This window comes from Gadus morhua, chromosome 17 (genome assembly GCF_902167405.1).
Source record: "Gadus morhua chromosome 17, gadMor3.0, whole genome shotgun sequence".
NCBI classification, from domain to species: Eukaryota; Metazoa; Chordata; class Actinopteri; order Gadiformes; family Gadidae; genus Gadus; species Gadus morhua.
The window spans coordinates 7,907,667-7,928,441 of NC_044064.1; the positions used below are offsets into that span (position 1 = coordinate 7,907,667).

Here is a 20,775-nt window from a genome sequence, read left to right on the forward strand (position 1 = left end):
TTTAAAGGTGACTCATTATACCACCAGGTGTGTGTGTCATTAGCCATTACAAGCTGTTTTGGAAATCTGGCTCTTCTGACATCACAAGTGGGCGTGTCCACCTAGATGTGTGCTGGATAGATCAGCCTACCAGCCTACCAGGTGGACTGTAGAAAACGTTGCTCATCTATCTGTCATACATCTAGTTGCTCACCTCCACCTTTGATGTCAGAAGAGGCCGATTTTCAAAACGGATTGTAACGGCTATCACACTCACACCTGGTGGTATAAGATGTCTCCTTTAAGAGCTATTATTTGAGTGTAATTTCTCACAAAGGCTGTTGGACCCGTCAGCTATTAGTGAGCGAAATGAGTGGTGTAATATCTGTTCTAGTTGACTGCGCACCTTCCTTTTGTATGAAACAATTTAAAACTCTGACCAATCGGGGCACTCTGATTGATCCCGGAAATCGCCCTTGCCTGTAAATCACACCCGTGTGAATAAAACCATGGCGAAGAAAGGTAGGGAGGGAATGGACTTTTTTTGGGGTTGTTTATTTTCCAAATCGTTCTCTCTTCACAGCTCTTGAATCTTTCCTACTGCAACTTTCAAGCTTGATCAGACTAAACTCCCTGACATGTTTAAATGTATATTTCATGGGTGTGTACCATGTAATACCCACCCACTTTTGGACCGACCTTGCATGTGTGATGGAGCTCTTAAGACGCGTGGTCTGACATCAGGCGTGACCTTTGCTCCCTCACAGCCGAAGCTGAGCTCAGCCAAATGCAGACTCAACGTGGAGAACTTCATCACCGCCTGCCGCAAGCTGGGCGTCCCTGAGGTGAGTCTCCTGACCGGTGTCTCTCCCCCGTCCCCGTCCTCCCCTTGTCCTGTTTTATACATGCACAATGTTTGTTGATACTCACCCGTTAAAGGCCGCCTTCAGTGTTTTTCCATGCTTCCCCATCCAAATTGTCCATCCAATGCTTTTCCTGACCAGAGGTTAATCCTAAGGGAGGCAGACTGGAGGCGGCCTTTAACCCCTGCTTTACGTGTACTCGTCGACTCACTGAAATACTTTGATGTTTTGTTGTACCTCAACCTGTTGTACCTCGTTCTGACCTTTTTGTTTTGTTTCTCTTTCTTCACGTTCCTGCAAACACACACAAATGCAACGCACACAAACCTTTCCACAAACACACCTTGCCATATAAACACACACAACCTTCCCACACAAATAACCTTTCTACACACACACACACCTTTCCATACACACGTACACACACACCTTTCCATACACACACACACCTTTCCATACACGCACGCACCTCAACCACACACACACACACACACACCTTTCCATACACAAACACACCTTTCCATACACACACACACACACACACACACACACACACACACACACACACACACACACACACACACACACACACCCCTACCTTTCCATACACTCACACACCTCAACAACCCCCTCCCCCCGCCCTCCTCCTCTGGTCTCAGACGGAGGTGTGTGTGTGCTCCGACGTGTTTCTGTGCAAGCTGCCCGCCGTGCTGCACAGCGTGACCGCCATGTTGGCCGCCGCCGCCCGGCAGGAGGGGGGGGGTCTGGAGGAGGAAGAGGGAGAGGGCGAGAGACCGGAGCCAGCGGACGGCGCCGCCGCCCTCCCCTCCTCCTCGCCCTCCGGCTGCTCCTCGCCGCCGCCCTCGCTGCTCTCCCCAGGCTTCCTGCTCTTCTACTGTCTGCTCATGGTCGCGCTCTACGCCCTCTACCGCCTCCTGGTGTAGAGGAGGCCCCGCGCAGAGACAGGGCTTATGGACCTTAATGTTAGGAACCACACGCACACACACACGCACGCACGCACACACTGTTGTCATCTTTTATTACATGTGCCTGTGTGTCTGGCTGAACGTCATAGCCACAAAAAAATGAATTGTCCGTCCGGCGCCTGGAGTGAACTGTAGGGCTGGAGCACGTCGCGCACACACACACAGGGCTGTCACCGCTGGGAAGGGAACGATTGGTGGGTCGCCCCCCCCCAGTCGCCAGAATCGATAGAGCCATAGAGAGAGGAATGCGCTATACATGCGCAGTGGCACATTTAATCAAGGATTTCACATCGCATATGAGAAACAGTACGCTACAGTTGAAAGCTTTGACGAGACGGACACGTTATTGTGTTTCCCAGCCCTGCCTTAGGCGAGCATAGACAGACGCTACGTCTTACCGCACAGCATGTCTTTATTGCCGGACCGCTTGCGAAGAGAGGCTGAGAGTTAGCTGCTTGACGCAGAAGAAAATGTGAATGTGAGTTGTTTTTGAAGCCTCGAGGGAAGAAGGAAGTTGTATATGGGATGTTTCTTTTTGTATCCACATACAGAGGTTATGAGCACTCAGGTGGTTTCTTATGTTTGACGCTACTCTAGGTAGAAGGACGATTGTATAGTGCCTCCTATCCAAAGCGGACTAACCCACCGGCAGTTCAATTTCTAGCTGCAATTTGCGTTGTGACCAGCAGGGGGCGATGTAGTTACGCCCCAAAGCTTAACATGGCAAATCCAAACTTACGGTACGTTTGTTCTTTGCTTTTGTGTCAGTTGTCAATTCGACCTTTTTTTTTTTGTTGCTAGAAGTCTGTATAAATGTAAACAAATTAAATTATTTTATTTTTATTTATTTTTTACCGCTGCTTGGGGAAAAAGCAGAAGCCTTTGAGGCAGATGTATCTCTTTCATGCCCCTTAACGTCTCCTTAAAACATAAACATTACACATAGGTCAAATGCATGGGTATTTAATCAATAAAAGTAGAAGAGAGAATGTTTCAATAGTTCAATAATTCTTTCATAGTTCATCAAAGGGCTTCTGCTTTTTGTTTTTAACATTTTATTTTGAAAATGCTCTTATAAGTGCTGTGATGTTTGTGCAACAATACAAACATTTATGTATCTTGAAAAGGTAACAATGCATCAAATCAAATTCCTCATAAATTCAAAGATGAAATGTATCCCAAGGTACACTTAAGGCCTTAGTATTCATACATGAAAATCAAACCACTCAAACTAAATATTCGTTTTTTTCCTTAATGGGACAAACATACATTCTATTTGGTTAAATAATAACCAAACACTTAACACCAATCTTCTGGGATGACCCTAACCCTAGAAGCACTGGCTAGTGCAGTTGCACCTTCTGATTGGCTAATATTGTTCCAGCCGTGTTGTTCCACCTGCCATTCATGTGTGGCTGGCTTTCTGTTCCTGAGGTTTTAATGCAAAATATTTTGTATCCACTTTTTATACCTATATTGTGCAAAGGGATCCATAAAATCTCTCGTCCCCCATAATGTGTACAGTATAACCACTTCCTCCACCGTAAATGGCCTGCTGTTATAAGATGGAACTTATGTTTTAAAATGGTTTTATAAGTATGAGACTGGATGAACACCATTACTCACCCACTGGCTTAGAGCAAACTATATTCGTAATGACGATGATGGCAGAACAGAAATACTGTTGTATTTTATAATATTTATACAATGGTCATGTAATTACTGAGAGTCGAGTTTATACAAATCTATATGTTTTTTTTCTCCCCCTTCTGTTGTAAATAATTAAAAACGTTGAACATAAGAAGCTTCCTCTCTGTCTGTTTGCTCTTGCTTGTCCGTGCATATATATATATGCTACATGTGCTTCTCTCTGTGTTTTGTGTGCTGCTCTACAAAAAGGTTTCTCACTTCGATTCTAACCTTGCCCTATGTTCAGACGGTTCAGAGGTGTGTTGGTCCAGCCAAGGTAATACTACATAACCAGTTATCTGTACTGCCCTGTTCTTGGGACCCTGTGAGTCTGAACTATGACCTTATGACCCTATGACCTTTTCCTGGTGCATGGTACGTTGGTGATGGAGGTCTTTTGTAACCTTGTTGAAGCATGTGCTTTCTTTTTAGGGTATTACTGGGGGATGTTTGGTAATATTTGTATGTGCATGTTGGCATTTACAGTTGTAACAGCGACTGGCAATGAGTGCCTGTTCCAGACCCATCCAAATTAAATCTTAAAACCCACGCCTATTAAAAATGAATTCATTGGCATGAGATGTACGGCTAACCAATGGCATGGAGGCACTGGGCGTGTCAGATAATCATAATTAAATTCCAATAACACCCTTTCCCCCAAATCCAGAATTTGCAACAGAAGTCGTCTCAACAACTCAATTAAAACTCCCAACTAGTACATTTCAGCAAATAGTAACTTAACTGTAGTCATGGCTTGATAAGGACTTAAACATATAGTGGAGAGCATTAGATCCTAACCAAATACCTAATCATAATTGTTGCCCCATACCCCAGAAGCTCCTGCTGATATTTATAATGATCTGATATAGAAATGGTCATAAATAATCACAGGGCTCAGGATTTACAGTCAGTGCACCCAAATATTGAAATGGTTAAATCTGCACTATGTACATTTTCCACTAAAGCTAATAACTATTAAACAAGAATCTACAATTTCAGAACTAGAACGTTTTTCAAGAATTAAACGCCAAACATCAAGTCGATCACAGTGAGTTTTTCACGATGAAGCATTTTAATTTGTTCTGGTAAACTTTTTGACATTAACAGTAATCTGAAAATGGTGCGGCCACAACTCAAGTCACTAGAGAGGCTGCTGATAATAATCAGCCTACATAATGCAGGTTAACACCCTTCTATTAGATTCCACTATCTGCATCCATCTGGCTGGGTCTGAGGCTGCTATGGTTTGCTTCGTCACACTGACTGACACTAACCATAGAACTGCTTGATAAGGACATAGGCTAACTTATCTAGAGGGATAACAATCATGGTGTTTTTTTCGCCCCGCATGAGACTACATTAGCAACAAGTGAGCATTTTGTTGCAAGCTCATCCACGCTTCCTCTACTTTACTTAGAATGTTATTTTGCTTTCTGCTGTAAATTGCGCACTTTCCTTGCACATCTTTCCATTTCGTTAGTAGCGTACGTCTTGTGTCCCCATGACTGCATGTTGCACGGCTCTAATGAAAAGCGACAAATTAAAAGACACCGATATGCAGTCGCTCACCCTTTTCCTTTCCTCCCAAAGGAATCCATCTGTGCCGCCCAGTTGATCACCGAGGACGAGGGCTTGGCTCGGCTGGCCCACACGGTGCAGGTCTTGGTGGACCTCGCGCCGACTGCTGCCAGCCACCGCCGCGCTAGCAGACCGGAGCCGCTAGGGGCGGACAGCTAAGCACTGCTCCATCCTTCTCTTAGCTCCATGTCGTCCACTGATTTTGCTGTCATCCAAAGGTCCAAAAAGGTACCCCAAAAACATCAATGAAACACTTGGTTTGTAATCATTGGTTGTTGAAAGTGAAAGATGGATTTCTTCCGTGTTTAAGAGTAAAAACAGGCGTTTAGTTCGATTTTTTTGGTTTTCAAGTAGGCCTATATAAACGATGCACATGGCAAGTGGAAGTCGAGCAACTTGTTTTAAAGTTGATTCATACTTTTTTTTTGTTAGGATTTTAAACTTTACATTTTTTTTACTCGTCAAACATCTAATTATCATGCAATTGTTCATACGTGGGCATTATCCCGACCAACAATAACAGCATATGACTGCACTGAATCCATAAAAAAAAGCATGTAATTTCAATCTTTGTCAGTTCCATTCCCTGTTATCGTCATTCAGTAAATTCAAATAAAAAGCTATATTTTGATCGACTATATGGGTAGTGACTTGAGTGTTGCTGTTTATTCCTGTGCCCATCAGACTCCATCCCAGCTATCATATTCAGTCGACGAAGAGAACACAGTCTATCTCTTGTTTAACAGTTCTACCGATAACTTTGTATAACCCTAACCCTCTACCTAATCAGAACCCATTATGAAGGGCTCATAGGCCCCTGGGCTATGGTTCGTTTTGGGCCTTACTAAACCTTTTAGCCCTGTTAAGCTCGGGCGCAGCTTTGAAAATGCTTTGTATTTTTGTTTGTTTTTAGAAAAAAAGTTGAAAGTTTTTTGTAAATCTAACAACATGATGTTATGTCAAATCATGACGTCACAAGGGTGCAGCTGATAGAGCTGTTTATAGCGACCCCTGGAGTCCTGTCACGATAGGTCTTCACTGGAGCTTGACGTAGAGTTAGAAGCCGAACAATGTCATGTGAGTTTTAAGTCAACTATAACCGCTGGCCACTTGGTAGTGTCTCGACGGTGCAGCGGCGAGTGCTGTTGGATGGCAGCGCTCGAGACCGGGGTTCGAAGCACCGAGAACCAGCCTGGCGTGGATTCTACTGTGTGACGAAATGGTGGGGAAATAGTGTTGCCCAATCTGGCAACACTTGTCTCCACCACCCCCTCTAGGTGAACAACAACCACCGCTTCCACATCCAGCAGTCACAACAGGCGGAACCGCCTGTCTGCTTGTGTGTGCTGACTCAATCCCCTGAAGAACGGTATGAATTGAGAATCAGGGGGGGGGTCTATTTGAGTTTGCATGATTGTATGATAATTGCTTTCTTTTATTTATCCCATATTGTATTCACCGGAAGAAACAAAGTGGAATGGGTAGGGTCTTGGTGGTATGGTGGTAAGGCTGTGGTTATACTTGACTTTCACAATGGTAAAGTCAAGTATAACCTCCAAAAATGATCTGGTAAGTGTCTGGGTGGTGCAGCGGTCAGGGCTGTTGGTTAACGCTCTGTAGACTAAGGTTCGAGTCCCCGCTACACGGCCACCAGAGGTACGTTAATGGTTGCATCTTATTTCTCAATTATGTGAATGGTAAAGTCAAGTATAACCTCCAAAAACGATCTGGTAAGTGACTTGGTGGTGCAGCGGTCAGGGCTGTCGGTTAACGCTCTATAGACTCAGGTTTGAGTCCCCGCATGCACGCACGGCTAATAAGAATGTTGAGCATTCAGACACTATGGTTCAGGTTCCGGGGTTCAAGAGGTACATTAATGGAGACATCTTATTTCTCTATCATGTGAATGGTAAAGTCAATTATGACCTCCAAACACATTCTGGAAAGCGTCTTGGTGGTGCAGCGGTCAGGGCTGATGGTTAACGGTTAGTTAATGCTCTGTAGACTGTGGTTCGAGTCCCCGCTCACACAGCCACCAGAGGTACCTTGGTGGTTGTAAAGTCAAGTATGACCTTTGGAAACGGTAAGCCACCAAGGTACCTTAGTGGCTGTAAAGTCAACTATGACCACCACCAAGGCGTCTTGGTGGTGAAGCGGTCAGGGCTGTCGGTTAACGCTCTGTAGACTAAGGTTCGAGTCCCCGCTCACACAGCCACACGAGGTACCTTAATGGATTCATCTTATTTCTCTATCATGTGAATGGTAAAGTCAAGTATGACCTCCAAACATATTCTGGTAAGCGTCTTGGTGGTGCAGCGGTCAGGGCTGATGGTTAACGGTTAGTTGACGCCCTGTAGACTCAGGTTCGAGTCGCCCACTCACTCGGCCACCAAGATAAGAGTACCTCAAGGTAGGCAGACCACCACGTTGGGGTACGTGGCAGAACCCCACCCCCCCTCTCTGGGGGGGGTGGGGGGGGGTAAGGACTAATGGGGTCTTGCTACCTGCGGTAAGGACTACTATTTTACTTTACTGCCCAGTTTCCCTTTTTCAAAGGGAAACTTTAAAAAAAAAAACTTTTTTTTAAAAAAAACACACAAAAAAACTTTTTTTTTAAAAAAAAAACACTTTTTTTTTAAAAAAAACACCTTTTTTTTAAAAAAAAAACACCTTTTTTTAAAAAAAAAACACATTTTTTTTAAAAAAAACCACCTTTTTTTTTTAAAAAAACACCTTTTTTTTAAAAAAAAAAAACTTTTTTTAAAAACAAAAAAAAAACACCTTGTTTTTAAAAGAACTCATTTTTTTTTAAAAAAAACACATTATTTTTTAAAAACAACCACATTTTTTCAATAAAAAAAAAATAATAAAAAAAAAATAATAATAATATATATAAAAAGTTTCCCTTTTTGATGAAATTTTTAAAAACATGTCATCAAAAAAGGGAAACTTTCAGTAAAGTAAAATAGCAGCCCTTACCACAAGTAGCAAGACCCCTTTAGTCCTTACCGCAAGTAGCAAGACCCCTTTAGTCCTTACCCCCCCCCCACCCCCCCCAGAGAGGGGGGGTGGGGTTCTGCCACGTACCCCAACGTGGTGGTCTGCCTACCTTGGGGTACTCTTATCTTGGTGGCCGGGTGAGCGGGGACTCAAACCTAAGTCTACAGGGCGTTAACTAACCGTTAACCATCAGCCCTGACCGCTGCACCACCAAGACGCTGACCAGAGCATGTTTTGAGGATATACTTGACTTTACCATTCACATGATAGAGAAATAAGATGTTTCCATTAAGGTACCTCAGGTGGCTATGTGAGCGGGGACTCGAACCTTAGTCTACAGAGCGTTAACCGACAGCCCTGACCGCTTCACCACCAAGGCGTCTTGGTGGTGGTCATAGTTGACTTTACAGCCACCTTAGTGGCTTACCATTTCCAAAGGTCATACTTGACTTTACAGCCACCAAGGTACCTTTGGTGGCTGTGTGAGCGGGGACTCGAACCTTAGTCTACCTGCATATGCAGAGTGTTAACCCCCAGCCTTACCACCACACCACCAAGACACAGATCCTGATGTTTTGGAGGTTATACTTGACTTTACAATTCACACAGTCTAGAAATAAGAGGTATCCATTAAGAGACTTACTCCATCAGTAGATTTACTCCATCAGTAGACTTACTCCATCAGGGGACTCAAACCCTGGTTCTGAACCTACATTGTGTCTGATAGCTCATCATGAAGGTCAACTTCTTATTAGCCGTGTGTGTGTGGGGACTCGTACCGGAACCTGCAGAGTGTTAACCCACAGCCCTTACCGCCACACCACCAAGACACATATCAGGATGTTTTGGAGGTTATACTTGACTTTACAATTCACACAGTCTAGAAATAAGAGGTATCAATTAAGGTACTTACTCCATCAGGGGACTTAAACCCTGGGTCTAAGCGGTGAACAGAACCTAGGCTCAGCAAGAAAGGATGAGCAAATTCTTAATCCCTCGAACCTGAGTGTACAGAGTGTTAGCCAAAACTCTTACCGCTGCACCACCCAGACGCCGACTACAATTTACTCGGAAGATCTACTTGAATTGAACATCAGAGTTTCAGAAGATCAGAGGATATATATGACCTAACATTTATAAATACATGACATAATTACAATAAGGGTTGAAAGAACATTGGCAGGTCTTGATCCGAGGTCACAAGAGGGTTATCCAACAGCTCTCTCGGAGGTTACACATGATATGAGTATTGCGGTTTCTTCCTTTGCCAATCAGACTCCATCACACCTCTCCTATTCAGTCAAGGAAGAGAAGCCTACCTTGGGCCAGCCCAGGGTGACCGGCAGTGTAGAAGATCCATGTTGAATCGGACCAATCAACCACCGCAAAAGCCAGAGTTATAGCTGATAACAATTTAATATCAACACCACGCATGGCATGATTTCCAATAGGAGTAGGATGTAGGTTTTGGAATGAAGCCCAGCGCTCAGAGGAAATAGACGGAAGGACTGAATGGACTGCTCCGTTTTGCATATTTAATTGCTGTTCGGGCCAATCGATGGCTTGTAGAGACTGATTGACAGGCCAGCCCCGAAGACGCACATAAAAAGTCTTTCATTATTAATACATTTTCCACGTTAAATGATTTTGTATATCAGCACGTCATTAGAATTAACTTTTTGAAACGACGTCTGCCTAAAAAACACCAACTTCAAATGACTTAGTCTATTTCCTTTCTATTGGCAACATCCGAAGACATGCATTTCTGTAATAATTGTTTAAAACAGGCATTATTATACCATTGACTGGGTTCATTAATCTGCAACATAACTTAACCAGACCAATTCTAAAATAAACATGAATCAAAGTAAATAAAGGAAAAATACAAAGTAAATTAAACCACATTGATGAACACAATAAAAATCACTTCTAAAATCACTTCTACTCAATCACAAAGTCTACATTACCACAATATGTGATCGCGGAGACACTTCCAAAGCATGCATTTATTCAACCCTTCATTTCTGAGAGCATTGGATTTCTTTTTCTAATTTGGGTTGCTCTCTTTTCTCACCCAACACGTGCTTGCATCCCTGAGTGCAAATCAGACTTATATCCGTGTTGACATTCATAGTGCTGATTGATTTATTCAGTGTACAACGTTTACACCACGGCGTGTGAGTTACATTCCCATCTAAAATCCAACTGTGCGACCCTGAGAGAGCATCGCAGGGAACCCCCCAAACACACACACACACACACACACACACACACACACACACACACACACACACACACACACACACACACACACACACACACACACACACACACACACACACACACACACACACACACACACACACACACACCTAGTTCCAACTGTGTGCGTCCAGACATTTGTGTGTTGCTGGTAGCGGTGCGGTCTTCATTTGGCCCCCGGGTCCCTCCAGCCACCGAAGGACCTCTCCAGGTGGAGGGCCAGGGCCAGGGGGAGGCGGTCCTGCAGCTTCCCCGCGATCAGCTGTACCCCCATGGGGAGACCCTCCCGGCTCAGCCCCAGGGGGACCTGGGTCACCGGCAGCCCCAGGATGTTGATGATGCCTGCGGAGCAGAACCCAGACGCAAACTACAATCAGTGGACTTATTTTACGCAGAACAAATGAATCATCCAAATAAAATAAAGAGTTTTAGAACTCGTTATGTGCGAGGAACCGCGGTTTCCGTAGGAGTGCATGTTGATCCCCCCCCCCCGATCCATTCCAACCTACACTGGATTCCCGGGCTCTTTTTCAACCCATTGTCTTCACTGTCCAACACTGATTTATGGGCAACGAAAAGCAACACAAAGAGGACCGGTTCCACTGTAGAGCGGGCACCATATAGTCTGAACTCAGCCACCCGGGTTTGAATCCTGCCCGGGGGCCTATGCTGCATGTCCTCCTCTCTATCTCCCGTACCTTCCACTCTATCTCACTCTAAAATGAAATAAAACATCTTTAAAAAGTATAAACAATGGGAGTACGTTGATACACGTCTGTCCGGACACGGTTGTGTTCATCGGGCGCAAACAACGTCAGACGTCTGAGAAGCACTCGCCGGTGTAGGCAAAGTCGAAGGGCCTGAAGAGCGGGTGGTGGTGCTTGGGGGCCACGTTGGGGTGGGTGGGGTACAGCAGGACCCCGTCCGCCCCCAGCAGCTCCTCCACCTCCCGCTGCAGCTTCTCCTTGTGGCGCAGGATGGAGGCGGGGGCGGCCGCCGGCTGGGCCTTCTCAATCATGGCCAGGCCTGGGGTGACACGCACGCACACGCACACACGCGAAAAAGGCACATATAATACATTATTCAATAATGATTCACTATGGCAAAATAATAAGACAAAAACAATACACAAGACAGGATGTTTCCCCTCTTTGTTAAAATACTGTCCTTAAACAATGTCAGAGCCACGTGTAACTCTTATGATTGCTGATAATAAAAGTCTGGTAGTAATACAATTGTATATGCATGACGTTCACTTGACCTCCCAGCGCCGCTGCGGCAGGAAAAACAGAAGCCTGGTTGTTCAGGACCTTGGAGGTTGATGTCTGCACATAAAGCAATGTGATCCGCTATCGGCATGTCCGGTAATGGGACTTGTGTATGTGCTTAACTGTTCTGCGTGTTTTGATAAAGGTCTGTTATTTGACTACGGGTTCCGTAGATACAAGTGATGTCAAGATGGCGACAGTCTGCATTAACAATATAGTAGAGAATCGAAGTGTGAAGCAGTAAAGTCTCTGGTTAGTCTTCAATCAATACATGTTTTATGATGAGGTCATGGTCTGTTTCTGCCTGGAGCGTTTCTGTCATGCACATAACATGTTTAAGTTTATAGACTAAGAACATTTAACAAAATAAGTCCTTAAAATCCTAAATAATCAACGTGCTCATCCCGTACCGATTGCGGCCATGGTGTGATCTGATTTTCCCACCATCCATTTCACCAGCTCCCACACCGGCCACACGGGATGCCCAGGAGTGCCCAGCAAATCACCGAACCGTTGAGGAGGCTGCACACACACACACACACCCACACACACACACAGTTTGCCATTTCATTAGTTTAACACTGCTGCACACAAGTTGTGAAACAAAATCTCAGATAAGTGGAATGCTGGCCAGGCTAGGGTGAATGACTCCCTTTGTATTCCATTCATAAGACTAATCTGATTTGTCTTGGGGGCGGGGGGGGGGTTACTGAGCTACTTAAGATGCTTGCAAACTGCCCAAACAACCACCCCACCAGCACAGATTCCTACTTTCAACGTTCCTTGCAATGTCTTCAGTAGACAAGATTTGCGACATTATGCACTGCAATGTTAACTGGTACTTCTCCGCTATTGTGAAAACCTTAAACCTGTATGTGAGGGGGGATCTCTCATGAACCGACCCCAGGTCGAAACAAGCTGAGATGATGCTCTAAATATTGTCATGGGCCACGCCGAGAGTTAGGATCGTTCCGAGGCAGTTGAGTTCAGCAGCGAGAAAAGGTCATGAGGTCATAAAATGGCCGACCGTAATTGAGCCAAAAGCAACAGCGCTCCGACATGGTTCATAAGCATGTCATAAGACATGCTTATGACATGGTTCATAAGCATGTCATAAGACATGCTTATGACATGGTTCATAAGCACGTCTCCTGAGCAGGAGTCCCGTAGTTCTTTATACATTGACCTCACTCTGACAGACCTACCGCCCCCTCGTCGTCCGGCAGGCCCATGTAGGTGTCCCAGATCTGGAAGGCGTAGCGCAGCTCGTGGAACATCACTTCCTCCACCTTGACCCCCAGGTCCGCCTCCAGCTGCTCCACCACCTGATGGGGGAGACCACCACCCCAACTTATTACCCTGTGTGTGTGTGTGTGTCCCATCTCCCACCGTGGGGTAGGGAGCGACAGGTAGTCGGAAGCATGATGAAGATGGAGAGGAAGCAAAAAAGGAGAGAGAGAGAGAGAGAGAGAGAGAGAGAGAGAGAGAGAGAGAGAGAGAGAGAGAGAGAGAGAGAGAGAGAGAGAGAGAGAGAGAGAGAGAGAGAGAGAGAGAGAGAGATTCATTCCCCCCCCCCCCCATTCTCCTTCCGTGCCACAACACAAGGCCTGAACTCCAAACACACAGGGTCGTCATCACACACACACGGCTGTTTGACCAGGACGTTACACAAACACAACCTCGAAAATATAGTGGAAATCAGCTTGCACCGTGAGTTGACGATTCCCCGGTCATTGCATGCGTCCCTTTTTCCGCCATTTTCCTTCTGGGATCAATAAAGTACATCTTATGGCCTCTTAAATGTTGTTCCCCTGGCAGGGGCCGCCTGACGCCCCCCCACACACACACACACACACACCTGTCTCTGAACTTGGAGGAGCTGACTGTCCACGGGCGAGGTCATGACTGAGCCGCCGTCGTGAGGGACAGTGAAGAACCGCAACTTCTTCAGGTCCACCTTTTCAGAGAGGGACAGCCTGCATGGGGGGGGCACACACACACACACACACACACACACACACACACACACACACACACACACACACACACACACACACACACACACACACACACACACACACACACACAAACACTTTAAATAAATACAAGTAGCATGCATATAACGTAACAAGTAGCATGTCCGCTTCCACATAGTCCGCAGGGTTTCCACCTCTATGTTTCTACAGTAGCCCAGGATGGACAAACGGCTCTAGAGAAGACGCAGATTATGCATAATCACTATTTGACCCTACCTAATTCCCCCCCACCGACTCTCGCCACGCAGTCACCTGATGCTGTTGAGTAGTGCTAGCACTGCGGTGAACTTCCTTTGAAACTTTGCACAAAATACAAACCACCACAACGTTTTTTGTTGTGGTATTTGTCATAACCTGAATAAGCGGGTCATGCTTCCAATCGAAGCACTCACACCGGCGCCGCCATTAAGTCGCGCTATAACCTCTGGCATCGTGGCGCCGTCCATTATCAAAATCGAAGCTCTGCCTTTAGAGGCCAAAGGTTTGAGCGGAGCCGTCCAATGGGGTGTCGTCGCCGGGCGGATCTTACCTGTGGGCGTTGGGTCCGGCCATGATCTGGAGCATGGGCAGAAGGTCTTCGGCGTAGCGGCACATGGGCCCCAGGCTCAGGTACTCCTCGAAGCGGCCCGAGACGGGCGGGTGCTGGTTGTCGCTGGACACCAGTCCTGGACGAGGAGGAGGGGGGCAGAGGAGCAGAGGTCACGACCCCGGTAGAGGTCACGACCCCGGTAGAGGTCACGACCCCGGTGTAGAGTCCGCGGAGAGAAGGCCCTGAATTGTGGGATTCTATGTGCTTGCATTGTGGCAACCCGGCCCAGGCCAATTAAGGATATTGAGAGCACCTGAGGAACAAGTGGAGAAGCAGGGCTTAAATAGCCCGCTTCTCCACTCATTCGGGGCTCTCCCAGCCCTGGAGCTCCTGCACGGAGAGACCGGTCCTCGTGGGTGACGGGATTCCACCCACGAAGGATGGGACCGTTGATTCATCCCAGGTTTTTTTGTTATTGTGTTTTGAGAGACTTTTATGTTTTTGGAATAAACATGCCTTTTTTTGGGCTTTTCCTAACTAAATGGTGTCCTGTTTGGGAGGAGGTGGTTCGCTCAACGTGCCGGGTTTTATACTTATTTTACTTGACTATTGACGACGATGGTGGACATTTTGGTGTTAAGTCAAAAGTTAGGTGGATAGATGTTTTAGTTTGATGCCATACCTTAATATCCTAACATTTAAAAAGGGGATTAGGATCTGCTTCCTGAAGTAGTAGCTGAGCTCATGAGGCACTCTGACATTGTAAACATTCAGCATTGATTACGCTATGACGATGTAATCCTTTCAAAACCTAGGTAAGGAGTAGGAGCAACTGCGTTGTAAATAATCCAACAAATGTGTGTGGTTGTGTGTGCGTGCATGCATGTACGTTTTTGCATGTATTCATGAATGTGTGCGTGCAAGACATTTAAAGAATGAAGAGCTTCCGGGTGAGATGAAGGCCACTTTATCATCCCATTAGCGGGTAGAAATGTGTGAAATCAGCTTCTACATGAACACACACAGTATGCAAGTGTGTGTGGTGCACCCTCACCTGAAGTGGTTTTATGGCCGAATATGCCGTTGAAGAAGCAGGGCATACGAATACTGCCTCCGATGTCCGAGCCCACCCCGATCACGGCCCCGGCCGATGCCAGCAGACTGCCCTCACCTCCTGACGGGTCACACACAGCAAGAGAGGGGTGGTTCTTATTGGAGACCTCATCTCTGTTGCATGTAACATCGGTAGAGTGGTGCCTGCGCCGTCTCGATCCCCGGATCAAGGATGTGCAGGATTCGTTTAGGTGTGTTTATTTCAGCATGCATGTATGTTTGAGGGTAAGTGTGTCAAGAGTAGGCTTTAATGTGTGTGTGTGTGTGTGTGTGTGTGGGTAAGTGTATGTTTGTGTGAAGAGTAAGGTTTCACACCTTACTCTTCAAGTGTGTGTGTGTGTGTGTGTGTGTGTGTGTGTGTGTGTGTGTGCGCAAACATGTTGAAGCGTGCGTGTGCACAGACCTGAGCTGCCCCCCGGGACCCTCTCCAGGTCGTAGGGGTTCCTGGTGATGCCGTACAGGTGGTTGTGCGACTCGGACCACATGCAGAGCTCGCTGGTGTTGGTCACCCCCAGGGGGATGGCCCCCGCCCGCTTCAGCAGGGCCACGGGGGGGGCGTCCACGACCGCCACCACCCCGCGCCGGGACACCAGCCCCGTGGTCTGGGGCATGCCTGGGGGGGGGGACCCACTCTGTTAAGGGCTCATTATGGCTCCACGTCGACGCAACGCAAGGGGGTTTACGGACCCTATACTTAATTGCGGACCCTCCTTGCGTCCACCGCAAGGGCCTGACGTGCGTCTCACAAAATGTTAACCTTCTGTTGAGGCGACGCAGCTCTGGGGTCTCATTTATAAAACTGTGCGTGGGATCGTTACTAAAAATGTGCGTACGCCCAGAAGCCAAGTTTTGCGTGCGCCAAAAAATATTCGGATTTATAAAACACTGCGTACGCACACCTGTACGCAATCTTTGCTTTATAAATCACATACTGACTACAATTGTGCGCAGCTGAATCAGCTTCACGTTCCGCCCTCTACACGCCCCTTTTTAACCATAAATGGTCAATGCAAATGACCTCATGAATGCGATCTGCATATAAAACAGACTCAGATGCCGGTATTATGTCTTGTTGGAAACAATGGCAGAAGTACTGAGAAAATCAAAAAAGCGAAATTTCACGGAGGTTGAAGTGGAGACACTTGTGGGTGAGATGGAGGCCCGAAAGGTAGTTTTGTTCGGCGGTCACGGGATTGGGATCGCCAACAACAAAAAGCAGAGTGAGTGGCAACATGTTGCTGCAGCAGTGAACTCTGTCAGTAGCACGGAGCGCACTGTCCCATAATTAAAAAAAGAAGTGGTCTGACATAGAGTTACATATTTTTATCTAGCCTACCAATAAATCGTTATGGTCCCTAAATACCCTCTCCCTCCGATTCCTGCCATTTGCATGGTCCGCCAGAAGTGCCATATGGTGCAGCATTACCACGGCGCTCACCTCTGTATTTATAGGGTTACGGTAATAAGACTGACGAGAACGCCTAGGATAATCAGTTTGTAATCACCCACGTAAAATGTTCTTGAACATAACCCCTTTTTAATGGCTGATTTGTCATGAAAAGCATCAAGAGTAACGGACAACGATTGTGATGAGGAGTGTGGCTTGGTTTTTAACACTTGGGATTTAATTGACATTTGATTATGTGTTTACAGTCTCATCTCATCTCATTTTCGTCCGCTTATCCGGGGTCGGGTCGCGGGGGGGGCAGCTCAAGCAGGGGGCCCCAGACTTCCCCTTCCCGGGCCACATTGACCAGCTCTGACGGGGGGATCCCGAGGCGTTGCCAGGCCAGTGTTGAGATATAATCTCTCCACCTAGTCCTCTTCCCCGAGGTCTCCTCCCCACTGGACGTGCCTGAAACACCTCCCAAGGAAGGCGCCCAGTGGGCATCCTTACCAGATGCCCGAACCACCTCAGCTGACTCCTTTCTAAGTAAAGGAGCAGCGGCTCTAATCCGAGTTCCTCACTGATGGCTGAGCTACTCACCCTATCCCTAAGGGAGACGCCAGCCACCCTTCTGAGAGAACTCATCTCGGCCGCTTGTACCCGCGATCTCGTCCTTTCGGTCATCACCCAGCCCTCATGAGTCATGACCATAGGTGAGGATAGGAACGAAGATCGACCGGTAGATCGAGAGCTTTGCCTTGCGGCTCAGCTCTCTTTTCGTTACAACGGTGCGGTAAAGCGAACGCAATACCGCCCCGGCTGCTCCGATTTTCCGGCCAATCTCACGCTCCATACCCTCACTCCCGAACAAGACCCCGAGGTAGCCTACTTGAACTCCTTCACTTGGGCTAAGGATTACAGGTGTTTACAGTGTCACATAAAAATATTATGTTATTGACACATGTTGGACAGATGCTTTATTCCATGCAGTCGCGCCGTTAGTGGACAGTATGGAGTGACGGGATTAAATATAGAGAATTTCTTTTTATTTCTATTCTAAGGAGATATTTCTGGAGTTATAACTGAGAAATAACGCAGTGGATTTAAATTATTCAGATTAGGATTTAACGCATTATACGGGTTGAAATTAAATTTATGAAGGGCGATGATAAAACATAATCGTTCTTCTCACTCTGCAATTCTTCGGTCTGACTTCAGTTCACCACCACACCGTCTGTGTCGCCAATTCTCCTTTTCCTCCAAACCATGCGTACGCATGGGTCAGAGTTTGCTTAGGGCTGCGCACATTTTCCCGTCAAGTTGGTTTTTTATAGATCACAACCTTGGCGTGAAAAGTCACGTACGCAACTTTCAGCCCCGTTTTGTGCGTACGCAACGGTTATAAATGAGACCCCTGGGCTGTGATTGGTCCGCTCACTAAAACCCAACGCAGAACCAAAATAGGTTCACGACTGGGTCGAAGCGTCTGGGTGGTCGTTGCGTCGCGTCTTAGTGGAACCATAATCAGCCCTTTAGCCAGTGGCTAATAAACAATAGCATTGGCTTCTCTCATGTGGTGGCTGGCCGCAGATGCACTCAAAGCCCCGTACCCTGCAGGGCGAAGGACTCCTTGACGGAGAGGGGGACCCCCAGGAGGGGCAGGCGGTCAGCCAGGACCTCCTCCCCCCCGGTCTCCTCCTCGATCAGCTTATCCACCTGAGAGGCCTCCTGCAGGGCCGCCGCAAACCTGGAGAGAGAGAGAGAGAGAGAGAGAGAGAGAGAGAGAGAGAGAGAGAGAGAGAGAGAGAGAGAGAGAGAGAGAGAGAGAGAGAGAGAGAGAGAGAGAGAGAGAGAGACACACCTTTCAAACATAGTTCCTGGTAAATGACTTCAATAACATTGCATGCACCGCTAGTGATTTTCACTATTCACACCTGTAGCTACGTTCAGCAACATTTCCTTTTTGCGCCAGTTCACACATCATGGCATCGGATCACCGGAATAGGTGGTCCAAGTGTTCGCCCAGCAGGTGGCGGTATTGCCATTTGCGCTTATATATTTATTTATTTTCAGGAACTTGCCGTCGAGTATGGAAGCTTTTTACGACAATAATCCTCTGCAAATTAAAGTTGACTAATTAAATGCAATAGCACAATTAGGCCTACTTTTTATCTGTCATAATAAGTTGGTTTATTATGGGTCGAATTTGTCCCGCCCACTCATATGCATTATAATTTTTAACACTTTAAGGCGGGGCATATTTTGAAAATGCAAATTATTGGATGATTGCATTTCCATTTATTTATGACCCAAATATTATGGCGCGTTAAGATAAGCGCAGATTCAAATACGTCCTCAGTGCAGCGTTGAGATCGTTCGCTCACTCTGACCATGGACAGACGTATGAACTGTCTCAGACCAAGGTCTGCAAAACCACTAAACAATCCTCCCCCTAAGAGTTTTGTACTTGCCGGTCTTTGACCATAGCGTTGATGAGGGGGTTGACCTCCTGGATTCGGTCAATGTACGCCTGCACTACCTCCAGACTGGTCACCTGAACAAAGTGGGGAACAGTTCAGAGTCTTTCTCCCCCTCTCTGTGTGTGTGTGTGTGTGTGTGTGTGTGTGTGTGTGTGTGTGTGTGTGTGTGTGTGTGTGTGTGTGTGTGTGTGTGTGTGTGTGTACTAATACTAGTATACTAGTACTTATAATAATATGAATGCATACGATACAGCAGAAGTTTAGGATGGAAGTTCAAAATCGCCTGGGTTACATTCCACAGGTTTTATATCTGTAAACCTTTAATCTGACTTGCAAGTACTATAGTGAGTCTGGATTTTCTGGCAGGTCAACATATGGTAAACACCAAAAAAATCGCGTAGACACCGAATGCATTTCTAAGAATTGTTCAAACAACTTTACAAACGGTCCCGAAAAAAAAAATAGAATACTGGAGAACATGAGCGTTAATTTGATCGGAGCCAATCAGCGAATCGTTCTGAGCGACGGCTAAGAACATTCCGAAAGACGGGCACACCACGATCACGTAGTCACAACACCCGCGCACTGTCACATCACACACTCGCGGAATTGTCCCTTGACCTCAACCGACAGACCTCTCTGCGTCGAATTTTCCGCGCAAGCTGCACCGCGGATAAGGTCAGCAGCGGGTTTTCAATAGGAGGAAGCTTCCTCCGGTCACAAGTCCGGGAAGAAAGCGCCTGAAAAAGCCCAAAGAGGGCTCCCATGAGCGCCCTGAACAGCCATGCCTGTACTCGCTCCAGTAGGGACAGCGCCATTTCCTTACACACGGACAACAGGGAGCGCTGGCTTTTATTTGCAGCGTCACCTGCGAATCATCAGGGCTGATCTCCCAGCATGCAACGGGGGACACCGCTGGCTTTCGGCATTCGAGGCTATATATGGACAGTCCAAAGCTGAAATGGGTTATCTTGCGAAGTCCATGTGATGTTATCGATTGTCTTTTTCAAGGCTGTGGGAATCATGCGTGACCTATTGGAACTGCGATAGGAACTTCAGTTTTCCCTATAGTTCGGTCATGCCAAACAGAGCATTGAAAATAATTGGGATTTAATAATGTAATTGTTATAATTGCTCAATTTACATGCGTCTTAAAATCAATAATTGTATCAATGCAGTAGAGAAAATAACACAATAACATGTAAATAATAGTTAGAATCCATTAAGCAGCCAATATACAGCACACCCGGCAATATCATAGCGATGACAGCAGTGCCATTAATATCATATATATTGCGCATAATCCATCATTACAAATAACTTTCCATACATAATTCACAGGGGACATTCCAGAATTGGAGGACATTTTCTGTCCCTACTATGAAATTTCAAATAATCCATGCACAAAATACTAAAACATGCACTTGTTGTATAAATTATACTTGTCCTTAGACGAAATGTAAATATAGTTGTAGAAAAAGTGGTTCAAAAATATTATTTAAAATACCAAATAGCTCTCGAGCCCCCCTAAAATGTCACTTTTCTCTTGTCCCACCTTCTTGATGACCAACTTGCATGTCAAATGTAACAGTTAAAATAAGTTAT

The 20,775-nt window shown here is 46.2% G+C and overlaps 2 protein-coding genes across 5 annotated transcripts in view; one reads left to right on the forward strand and one right to left on the reverse strand.

Annotated features, from left to right (window-relative positions):
• Nucleotides 1–20,775, forward strand: part of lrch4 (leucine-rich repeats and calponin homology (CH) domain containing 4) — a 310,321-nt gene that overhangs the window by 29,384 nt on the left and 260,162 nt on the right. For 2 of the 4 annotated variants that reach the window (XM_030337838.1, XM_030337835.1), the window contains 2 exons: nt 747–824; nt 1,502–3,629. In XM_030337838.1, the coding sequence (XP_030193698.1) occupies nt 747–824; nt 1,502–1,786 (363 nt within the window). In that variant the 3' untranslated portion in view covers nt 1,787–3,629. Of the gene's footprint in view, nt 1–746; nt 825–1,501; nt 3,630–5,107; nt 5,734–20,775 lie in introns of those variants that run through there. The other 2 variants (XM_030337836.1, XM_030337837.1) reach the window with 2 other exon arrangements.
• faah2b (fatty acid amide hydrolase 2b) lies at nt 9,493–19,988 on the reverse strand. The gene is made up of 11 exons (XM_030337847.1): nt 19,806–19,988; nt 19,162–19,244; nt 18,301–18,437; nt 15,707–15,916; nt 15,245–15,364; nt 14,191–14,326; nt 13,484–13,601; nt 12,831–12,950; nt 12,036–12,147; nt 11,195–11,383; nt 9,493–10,699 (listed from the first exon to the last, which is right to left on the reverse strand). The coding sequence occupies exons 1-11, from the start codon at nt 19,986–19,988 to the stop codon at nt 10,524–10,526; spliced, it is 1,584 nt and encodes a 527-aa protein (XP_030193707.1). The 3' UTR covers nt 9,493–10,523.

Excerpts from the sequence above, each read along its gene's own strand:
- faah2b (XM_030337847.1), bottom strand. The coding sequence starts at position 19,988 with ATGGCGCTGTCCCTACTGGAGCGAGTACAGGCATGGCTGTTCAGGGCG. Across the intron at positions 19,245-19,805 it reads GGAAAATTCGACGCAGAGAG|GTGACCAGTCTGGAGGTAGT; the intron begins GTCTGTCGGTTG and ends CACTTTGTTCAG. Across the intron at positions 13,602-14,190 it reads GCCGGACCCAACGCCCACAG|GCTGTCCCTCTCTGAAAAGG; the intron begins GTAAGATCCGCC and ends CCCCCCATGCAG.